Genomic DNA, 10,942 nt, shown 5'->3' with positions numbered 1-10,942 from the left:
TACAAGGGCACAACTACTCCTGCTGGACACATTGGTTTTGATACAGGCCAGGATGCCTTGGCCATCTGGGCACACTGCTGGCTCATGTTCAGCACCCTCAGACCCTTTTCCATTGGGCTGCTTTCCTGCTGCCCTTGGTGGCACAACATTGTGCTCTGTATTCTCCTTCCCACACCAGCCTCAGGCCTCATCAGAATATAAGAGAATAAACAAGGTTGGAAGAGACCTTCAAGATCATCAAGTCCAACCCATCATCCAACACCACCTAATCAACTAAACCATGCAACCAAACACCCCATCAAGTCGCCTCCTAAACACCTCCAATGATGGCGACTCCACCACCTCCCCGGGCAGCCCATTCCAATGGGCAATCACTCTCTCTATGAAGAATTTCTTCCTAACATCCAGTCTAAACCTCCTCTGGTGCAGCTTGAGACTGTGTCCTCTTGTTCTGGTGAAAGGCAGCCAAGAGGTAGAATATGTATTAGAACTGGTAGACAGGCATATATTCAACAAATTGATTACATTAGTTTTCTTCAGGGGACCGCAGATATGTCACTGTCATAACCATTGACAGTGATGACTTAACCAGGGTGGGATGCTGAATAAAGGAACTGAACCCAAGTCTGGATTTTTGGGGGTTTTTTTTGGACTTTTTGACTTGTCAGTTCACCTTGTGCCTTTTATTTTTTTGTTTTCAGAAAGAGTCCTCCACTTCCACCAATTAGCCACTCATTATAATTCCCTCCAGATAAACTTTTTGGAAGGTTCCAGTGCTGACAAGAGAATGAGGCTCTGTATCTGCAAAGGAGCTGCAGTCAGTGTACATGTTGTAATGCAGTACCTATGTTTCCACTCATGACCTGGCAGAGCTATGTGAATAGGTACAGTTTATTATGCATGCTGTGGGATATGCAAGCCAAAACTGCACCCAGCACCACAGTACTGCTCCATGTCCCATTCCCTTCCACAGTGGGCCTGAAAACAAAGACAATAATGTAACAACATAAGAACAGCTAAATTTGAGTCAGGGATTGTGGTTGTTTAAGCCTTAACTGGAGTTTAATCTACAAAAAACTAATCTGAAGTCAGTTTGGAAGTAGAAGTAATTTTTTTAACAATATCTATATAGCAGTAACAGGGGGGATTTACAAGGGTAAGGAATAAGGATGAATAGGAGAATATACAAAACCAAATTGATGTATGTGGATTTCAGTCCTTCAGAGAAGCATGGATGCAGCAGGGAGAGGATCAGGCCTGACCACATGGCAGAACCAGGAGGCCAGCAGCAGTGGGTCCTTTCCAAAAGGCAAGGCAGGAGCAAAGATGGCTGCCACAGCTGCCCCTTTTGCAGTCTTGTTGGACAGGAAGGTGGAGCAGAACAGACCAATTTAGGCCCAGGGGACCCCTCCTCCCAGGAGGGAGAAACCATGTCCACCTGGATCAGGTTTCTTTCATCCCCTGGGGAAGGCAGGGCTCTCACAACCCAACCCCAGGATGGTGTAACCCAGCACAGGGATTAAGTACTTTTTGTTCAGTCACCAATTGAGTAAGCCTCTCTTTTCTTTATCTGAGCACCAAACAAGAGCCTATTTCGACTCTGAAACATTTTCAAAGTGCTTTTGCAGATGGCATTTCCACGCAGGGCAGCGAGGGAGACAAATGAGATACAGCTAACACGCATCCATTTTCCAAAAATCAGTTTTATCTTTGATTGTTACATTCCAAAGAGGATATATGAAAGTTAGTCATCTAGCAACTGTGTACCTCTGAGGAGAGACGAGTACAGAATCACAGATAAAAAAATACACCTAACTCCCAAGATGACAGGTGCTAGAGAAAGCATGTGCCTTACACCATCAATCCAGACAAATGCAGGAAGATTTCTGTAATAAATACTTCATCATATACTAACTCCTGAGACTTTACTCATGAAAAGAAAGGGAAGAGATTTTAAGAGAGATCATACACATACAATATATTAAGCTATTAAAACAAAATTGTCCAAAATGCCAACACTGCCTTGATACTCACTGCATTTGAGTTTATCTACATCACAGTACTTTACGCAGCTCAAAGAGTCAGTGTCCATTGAAGCTCTGCCTTCAATCTGCAAACATCACTTGAAATACAAGCATCTTGAAAGTATGAGTGCAAGAAACCAAATGATGAATACAGCCAATTAGGATTTCATTCTCTGATATGAAAACTACACTGCAAGATTTAGATTTCCAGTACCCTAGCATTAGTCAGCCGAAAATCCAGGTATATTTACAAAAGGACTTTACATAAAGTGATTAGTGAGTTGCAAGTAATTATTGTGTTCCCAGGTACTTTTTAACCACATCAACAGCAGAGAGAAATATATAGTTAAAAACCACCATAAAGTCACAACTGTAAATAAGGTACCACAGTGGCAACCCAAAGGTTTGTTTTCTTTTCAGTTTTGTTAGTAGAAGCCATTTGCAAACTTAAAGATTTCAGCTTTTGGTTAACTAATTCTTTTCACTGCTTTCACTCCGGTACATTCCTCCATAGTTCAAATACTCCTTTGTTTTTTTAAATCATCAATAACCCATTCAGTAAAACCTTTCTGAATTGGCAGGATCAGGAAGACATCGGTCAGCTCTTTCAATCAGTCCACTTGACTTCCCTGGAGTCATTTTCACTGTAGCACGATTAGCTCAGCACGACATGGCGGTCAAAGACAGACTTGCGTTGCTCTTGGACCTGGAGCTTCCAGCGCTGCTGGGCATACTCCACTTTGTTCAGCACGTTGGCGCGGCTGCGAGAGCGAGCCAGCACGTCGTGTGCGTTTGCAAAAGGCTGGTGATCCTGCAATGCCAGAGACCAGCAGTTAGACCCCAACAGTTCCACTGAGCAATTCCACAAGGATTTTTGTTGTTACATTCCAAAGGCTGCAGCGGGGGTGGTGGTGGTTGTGTTTTCTCTTGCAAAGGTAAACAAGCTGCCCCAATAAGCTGGTCACTAATAATGACCAAGCAAGCTTTTGAGCAGTTACAACTGCACTTCAATTGCTCATTCAAAGTAGCTTAGAGAATCACAGAACCAAGATCTTCAAAACCTCTGAATCAAACCACACAATGCAATACCTACTGTGCCCACAGTGCCATGTCTACATAGTTTTTGAGCACCTTCAGGGACAGTGACCCCACTACCTCCCTAGACAGCTTGTTCCAATGCCTGACCAGTATGAAGTAAAGAAAGAAATGCCTCCTAATACCCAATCTAAGCCTCTCCTGATGAAACTTGAGACCACTTCCTCTTGTCTTATCACTTGCAACTTGGGAGGCCAACCTCCACCTGACTACAACCTCTTTTCAGATAGTTGTAGAGAGCAATAAGGTCTCCCCTCAGTCTCCTCTTCTACAGACTGAACAACCCCAGTTCCCCCAACCACTCCTCCACAGCTTTCCCAAACAGAACCAACTCCATTGTACTGTCATTTAGCTGCTGCCCAGAGATATCACGGTGAGCTGCAAGATCAGAACAGTCTAGCATCTGTTAGCAGCTGGTGTGACTGAAGCCTAGAACAGACCCAGGCACTGGAAGCCTCCTGTTATTGCCCTGAATACATTTAACTTTAAAACTGAATTAAAGAGTCAGTTCTCTTCCAGCTCTTGGCCATTTATTGTCAGGCAGTTCAGGATGTTCACACACAGCTTCTATATAAAACCAACACACTCTGATGTTTACTAAACTAAGCCTATTGTACTGAGCTGTCTAAAAGCAAAGTGTCAATACAGCTGTTTAAGTGACAAAGCTCAACAGTAACTGAGTGCTTGTTTAATATTTACTCTGTCTGTTTTCTAACAGTACCACAAAGCCTTATTTTCTACTACCAAATATAACCAAGTTACAAACTGTAAGAGTTGGAAGTGAACTTCTTGTTTGGTCATCAAACTGTTTTGGACAAAGCCACATTGTGAAAGCTGTCAGAAAGCATCATCTATACAATACATAATGAACAAGGTCTCATAAGGTCTTACATTCCCTTCCTGTAATGGTACTGAAGGCAAACTTATCCCATTTTTATTTTAAAAATAAATAAATAAAACTCAGTGCTGGAGACTGGGAAACAAAGTCACTAATGGCTAGTCCCCTTTACTCTGTTTCTTCTCTGAGCAAATAATCTGTCTAAAGCTGCATAACTGAAGCAGGCCTCATCTTACTACGTGCTAGCCCAAGGAAAAATGAGAGTGGCTTCAGGGAAGTCATCACACAGCTTTCTTTTTCTCTGCCTTCAGAAAAAGCATTTACACTGCCCAGCAAAAAAAAAGCTGCTCCTCCCAAGTAGTTACTGAACAACTAACCATTCCAATCCTTATGTTAACCCAAATACACAAGCACTCTGGTCAACTCACCCCAATGTCTTCATCACTTTGTATGAGTTGAGAATGTCCAAAGAGACGTCTCTTCAGTATAGGTTCCACCAGTGTAAGGTACACCATATACAGAAGAAGTAAGCCCAAAATAGACAGGTATATGATGATTGTAACCTACAAAATGCAAGCACAGGTTGTGCCAAAATTGTGGCATTACCCCTACAATCCCTCAGCAAGCAACAAGGCCAGAAGTAGTGCACATGCAAAGCCTGTCCATCTTTGGCAGTGTCATCCAATGACATCAAACTCATTAACTACAACCTGGTATTAACAGGGTTGGAGGAAGACAGATGTTAGCTTGGAACAATTTTTCTCAGTGAGGCCTTGCTAAAAATCTTATGTTATCCCTCTTGAACTTCAACTTGGTATTATGAATCTCAGCTCAAACAAGACAACTGTTGAGTTTGGCCATTAAACTGGGGTGACAAATTTGGGGCTTCCTGCATGGTCTCCATTCTCTACCATGGATATGCATTCAAACAGTCACTAAGAGAAATGAGAAGGCAAAAAACACCCAAACTTCTAAAAGACCAACAAAGGAGTCTGTGTTATGGAAGAAGGAAAGATATGTATTCATCCCAGCCTAGGACTTAGTTCTTATCCTATCCCATAGGATAAGAATGTGAAGAATACAGAAACCATCTGTTAGAGCAAACAGGCAATTTCGCTCTTTTTAGCTTGCTTGAGTACAAAGAAAATGTAGCGTATTCAAACAAGCTGAATAACAAGAGGCCCTCTACAATAATAATGAAAACAAAGTTCAAACCTTGACAAAATGTCCTAGAACACTCTGTTTCAGCAAGGTGTAAAGCTCAGTCTCAAAACTGGAGATCTCCAATAAAGGATCTCAAGCTCACTCCTTCACCTACAGCATGGTGCTATTGATACTACTCAAAGTGGGAGCAACTACCATCAAAAAAAGTTAAATCTAAAAGTTAAATCTAGGAAAGCTTTGTTTTTATAAAGAATATTTCTCTAAAAGAAGACACATTTACTAACCAATTTAAGTACTTAACGTACACCAACAGAACTACATTGTTTACCTTAATTGTGACAGAGCTTCTCTCTTCATATTTGCACTCACAACGTAAGCAATAAGCTTCTACATCAGGTCCAGGGACAGGCATAGGCTCAACCACATGAAGACAATCACTAAAGAAAGAGAAAACCAGCTCAAAACTGAGCAGTTTCTAGTTTACCTGTTCCCCTATTCATGCAGACCCCAGCTGCATGAGCCAAGAAGCCACTTTTGCTTAACTTCAGCTGCTCTAAATTATAGGTATCCAAGATATAAAGAAACTAAATCGCTACTCCACCATTATTTTACTTAAGAAATGCTGCTAATCAAGTTTTAAGATCTTTCTAACTCAATAAAACATTCTCTTTTTCAGTGAAAGATAGCAGCATAACAAATTCAAGGACTTCAATTCCAGCATGAATGCATCATTTGACACTGACATCATGGATGAAAGTAAATTCCAGCTTTTCTTCAACATGCTCAGTCTTATTCTATCCTACTACTATCTAAGGGAGATTAACCTCTCTTTGGTGTTCATGAACAGATGTTCTTCTGTTCTTTTCATTACAAGCTACAAGCATGAAAGAAAAAGTCATATGGATTGTTTCTCTAAGCAACAAGAGAGTGAATAAACAGCATTCAGTTTCCAAAACCTGGCCAGGATACAAAAGCATAATTTGATTTAAAAGACTACAAAATGTAGGTCAGTCCATGCCAAAAAGCATGGTTGACAATCTTACGGGCACTCCATACCGCAGCACCAAACTCCAGCTGCCACAGGACAACTGCTTCCAACAATAACTTAGCTAGTTTAGGTCTTCTTGCTGACTCAGCCTGGTTGTTCACACTTAGAACACCTGGGCCCCTGCAGAGCCATAGTGTCCCCTTCTTAATAGGCACAGCCTCAAATGGTCACAAGCACTGACAGAATAAAACTCATGTTTCACCCTTATTAACTCAATGTTAGCACAGCCAGAAGCAGGGAATGAAACAAAATGCCTGAAGTGAGAGCAGCAGCCTAGGAGCCAATGCTCTGCTGGGCTAGATTACAATGCTGTAAACACATGGCCAGGCACTAACACACCTCTTGTATTTCTTCCTTATAATTAAAACTATTGAGTGGCAAGTCACATCCTCTGGAGGGGAGTGGAAGGCTTATTTTTCTCACTTATTTGAAAGAATTACGTTCTCCTCTGTGGAGGAGTGCAGCACTCAAGCTACAAAATACAAAAAGCATGGAAGTTATAATTATGCAATTTCTGTTGATATGATTGAAGGCTTGTCATCAGCATGCTGCACGAGCACAGCAGAAAACTTGTACGTAACCTAAATCGGTTACTCACAGCGGTAAGTCTGTTCCTGTGAACAGATCAAATACTAATACTAGGTGTTTTTTTTCCTCCAGTGTTTCAAGTTGCGAGGAAATGTAAAAATCTATCAGAAGCTTAGAACTTTGGTTAGTCCTTGGACTGTAATTCTGTAGCAATTTTAGAGGAAAATGTAGAAAGAGATGATGTTTTTCTAAACAATTTGCCCACTTGAACTGCCTCTACAGAACCACCTTCTCCTCTGCACCCAGAGTAACAGCACCAAGGGAGCAGTTCTTCCAAGACAAGCCAGGCTAGTCAGAAGTGCAACTTCCAGTTCACTCAGCTCATAGACAAGGTGTTCTCCTCCCTCCATGTCCATGACTACCACCATGGTCAGCTTCTGCACACCAGCACTATCAAAGTACAAAATACCAGCATCAACACCTTCCCAGTGGGTTGTTTAATCCTGTAGGTGCTTAGGCATTGCTGTGCATCAAGATGGGATTGCTGCAATAATTCCAAACCTGAAACCAGAAGGCTGAATGCTTTTACTGGTATGAAAGCACCTCATCCCACACTGCTGTTTTCCAGTCTGAAACCAAAGACCAGAACACTCCAAGTGAAAGACCTGAAGCATCTAAACAGGAGTATCATGATGCACATTACAGATGAGCTTTAAAAATTAAAGTTTCATTTTATGTCTGGACAAGCCAGCAGTAAATAGTCATTGTACAGTACATAATTAATAAAGACATGAAAAATGGATCTAGCTAAAGGATGGTGCACATTATCCAGATTTATTCAACAATAAGCCACTTGCACTGATGCAAAACCCACAGTCTTTTAGTTTTATGATTCCCATAGACAACGATATTCAAGGTGAAAAAACACAAGTGAACTATGCTAATTTAATAGATCATTGTCATCTCCTGTTCCTCCTGAACCCCTTATCCTTGGCCATGCACATCAGTCCTCAGCTTCAAGAGGTCTCACAAATGTCACAGCTGGCCTAAACAATAAGAGAGCATGTTGCTGGATCAGAGAGATGCAAGACCTTCTCCTCTCTCCCTGAAAAACAAGTCTTACTGGACAGTTCAGGCCACCTCATATGATAGCATGCTGGCTGCAACAGCCCCTACAAGATACAATGAGTTTCAAAAGTGGAGCAAGAGGGGACAATACTGCCAGCTCCTGGTTCCATGGCCATACTCTCTTGCCTTTATATCAATGCACATCACAGATTTAAAATGCACATCCTCTTCTCTCCCTTCTAAGGTGCAAACAAGCAAACCAAAACAGAAGACAAGGTAAACCCCATGGATTTCAAGTGTTCTCTGGAAAGGGACATGAATTCTGGAGTACTTCTAAAAACACAAGATATATAACTTCTCCTGGCATCACATATAACAACTATGGAACAAGTCTTTAACCAGTAATCCTGGATATAATTCTTTATGCCACACACACTCACCAGTCTTTCTGTGAAACATTTTTGTTGTAAATATTGCCTGAATGGTCTTTGTAAGGAGGGCAGATGCATTTACATCGGACATCTTCAGAATTCTGTGAAGTAAACAGCAAGCTTAGAACAAATTCTCATCAGTAAGCACAGCCAGAAAGCTCTATTCATGGACTACACAAAATACTTAACACAGGCTACTCCCAAGTACTCAGGATTTCCCCCAAGTTTAAAAAACACTTTTCAAAACCCATAAGCAAGCAGAGCACTTCATCAAGTAACATCATTTTAAACAGCAAGCATTCTTTTCAAAGCAAACCTGAAGCTGAAGCTCACTTTTCATTCTGAAAAAATACCACACATTTACAAGTCACTAATGGTGGTGTGTTAACTACTCAACTTAGAAAAACAAGTTACAATTTGCATAAGTAACAAGAGGCACTGCAGAAAAAAAAGTGAGGAAAACAAACTGTTAGGGACAGTGAGAAAGAAGTAGCACCCAAAATTAACATTTAGATCACTCCCAGGAACAAAAAGGAATTTCAGAGAAAAATCACTTTGTGTAGAATTTTTAAAATAGGATAATTCCTTCCTTTCCCAAGCTGCACAAGAACTGAAAAACCCATAGAGAAGACAGAGATGGCTAGCAAGGGGTTATAGATGAAAGCATTCTGCAACCCAAAGCCACTTATTTGAGACAGAGGATAAATATAGCTTATCTAACATTCAAGGCAGTTTGTAACAGCATTACAAAAGAACTGTCTTCAGAAGCATTAGTAATAAACTACATTGAACAATCAGATCAGAGCAACACTAAGTAGGTTTAGGTCAGTTGAAAAATCTTGACTGTGATATCAAGTCACTTCTGGTCCCACCACAGAAAAGTCAAATAGCTGATAATCATTCAAAAGGATAAAACTCAGACTCATGGGTACTTCAGCACTGGGAAAGACTTTACTTTGAGGAGATACGATGTTCTCTGTCAGTCGCAGAGACACTATTACAGTTCCAAATACTGACCGAGAAGGAGCAACAGCTGTGTGTCTGCAGCCACTCAGCCCGGGTGAGGCAGCAGGAGCGTACAGAGCCAGCCATGGACCCGCTCGGAAAAGTAAGCACAGCGGGCAGCCCCCGACCCCTGCCCAGGCAGCCACAAGAACAGCACCTTCCCCTCCAACAAGGCCTACCCAGCACAAGCGTGACTATCACTCGTATTTTCGCGTGACGGCGCTCCCGGACACCACGTCGGAATTCTATACACTGCTACAACCTAGGGCTGGCGCAGGCACCGACGCTCCCCGCAGCCAGGCCTCCCGGCCGGCCCTCACAACACCGCGGACTCCGCGCCGCCGCCTACTCTTAGTGTAAACGAGACGGCAGCGATGCAGGGCAGCACCCCATCGCAAACACTGGTCTCAGCCGCCTCCTAAAGCAGGCCGAGGCGGCGGAGGGGCGCCCAGCGACGCGGAAGAAGGGAGGGCCCCGGTAGCGGGAAGTGGGAGTACCACCGTGATCAGCTCACCTTGGCCTCGGCGCCCAGCCCTACCAGAGCGGCCAGCGCCAGCAGCGACCAAAGCCGCGCCATGCCTCCGCAACCGGCCGCCATGTCGGGCCCCAAGCGCTCAACGCCGCCGCACGGCCGTCTCCAGCCCCCCAGCGCCCGCCGCCATCACTTCCGCCTTCCGCCGGCCTCACGTGAGGCGCCGTCCCGCTCCTAGGGCGTCCCTAAGAGAACGGCGGTGCCGCCGCGTGGTTCCGGGGTGATGCTGTCCCCGCGCGTTCGTAGGGACCTGCTTCCGCGGGAGGCGCGGCGGCCAGAGCCGGCAGGGGCGGGCCTGATCTGGCAGGCTTACCCTGCCACTTGACCGAGGTTTTCGCCAAACCGCCGCTGTGCCCTGAAGGGTGCGATGGGCCAGTGGCAACGGACCTGGGCTGGCTATTACCCGCCGGTCCCTGCAGCTCGAACCCCCTCTGCCCGCAGTGCTGGCACCGTGGCGGCATCCCGAGCCCCGGCCTGGTTATCCCCTTGAAATGATATAGCGGGAACATTCGGGAGTACGGGAAGGAGCCGCTCTGCTTAGACCAGTAAATGCTTTCCTTAGCGCTTGCTCCCTGCTGTCTGGATTTTCAGGAAAACAAACAGAAAACTGAAAAGTGTTGAAATAAATTTTAAATTGTCATAAGCAGCGTTCTAAATAAGGCATTCAAGGTGTGGATAACCCGAAGTTTCCTTAACTGAACATACAAGCGCCGTTTATAATAACCGTCATGCGTTTCATAGACATCTGAAAAGATGTCATTAAAATCCAGTGAAGCTCCCTACGTATGGTGTGGTCGTTAATGATTTCCACCCAAAAGCATTGTTCACCTTCTTTCAGAGGGCAGTCAGTGTTGGTGAGAAGCAGCACTTCCAGCTGTGGTTCCTTAAGACTGGCAGATCAAGTGGCTTCCAAGTTTTGCCAACTCCAAACCCACCCGATGATGCCAGGGCTGGATCCACCTTGTCCCTGGCACTGCCGCTGCTGCCCAGCAAGTGCCGGAGCCCAGCCGGGAAAGCCGCTCAGACTCATTTCAGCTTCAGCTTCTGTGACACACTTCACAGATACAGCAGCCTGTGTGACTAACCCCATTTATTGCCTCTCCTCTCTTCTATACCTTGTGTCATCCTTATATCCATTTTCTATCCTAAACTGCTACTTAGCAACATTGTATGTCGTTAAAAGCTGCTCTGTTCCCTCTCTCCTTCCCG

General features: G+C 44.0%; 1 protein-coding gene across 1 annotated transcript; it reads right to left on the bottom strand.

Moving 5' to 3' along the window:
• Positions 1 to 1,685: 1,685 nt before the first annotated feature.
• On the bottom strand, positions 1,686 to 9,907 carry TMEM9B (TMEM9 domain family member B). Its single transcript, XM_068148027.1, has 5 exons — positions 9,716 to 9,907; positions 8,206 to 8,297; positions 5,450 to 5,558; positions 4,386 to 4,520; positions 1,686 to 2,835 (listed from the first exon to the last, which is right to left on the bottom strand). The coding sequence occupies exons 1-5, from the start codon at positions 9,797 to 9,799 to the stop codon at positions 2,680 to 2,682; spliced, it is 576 nt and encodes a 191-aa protein (XP_068004128.1). The 5' UTR covers positions 9,800 to 9,907; the 3' UTR covers positions 1,686 to 2,679.
• Between the last annotated feature and the right edge of the window lie 1,035 nt (positions 9,908 to 10,942).

This window comes from Melanerpes formicivorus, unplaced genomic scaffold, assembly GCF_026170545.1.
Source record: "Melanerpes formicivorus ecotype bairdi unplaced genomic scaffold, bMelFor1.0.p_v2 SCAF_16, whole genome shotgun sequence".
Classification (NCBI taxonomy): Eukaryota; Metazoa; Chordata; class Aves; order Piciformes; family Picidae; genus Melanerpes; species Melanerpes formicivorus.
The sequence above is the reverse complement of the archived record's forward strand: the minus strand, read 5'-3'. Positions and strand labels throughout refer to the sequence as shown.

Bases quoted from the DNA above. Each gene is read 5' to 3' on its own strand.
- TMEM9B (XM_068148027.1), bottom strand. From the start codon at position 9,799: ATGGCGGCCGGTTGCGGAGGCATGGCGCGGCTTTGGTCGCTGCTGGCG. The intron at 5,559-8,205 runs GTGAGTGTGTGT...CTCTTTCTTTAG, and splicing joins AATGTTTCACAGAAAGACTG to TGATTGTCTTCATGTGGTTG. The intron at 4,521-5,449 runs GTAAACAATGTA...TGCATTTTGTAG, and splicing joins GAAGCTCTGTCACAATTAAG to GTTACAATCATCATATACCT.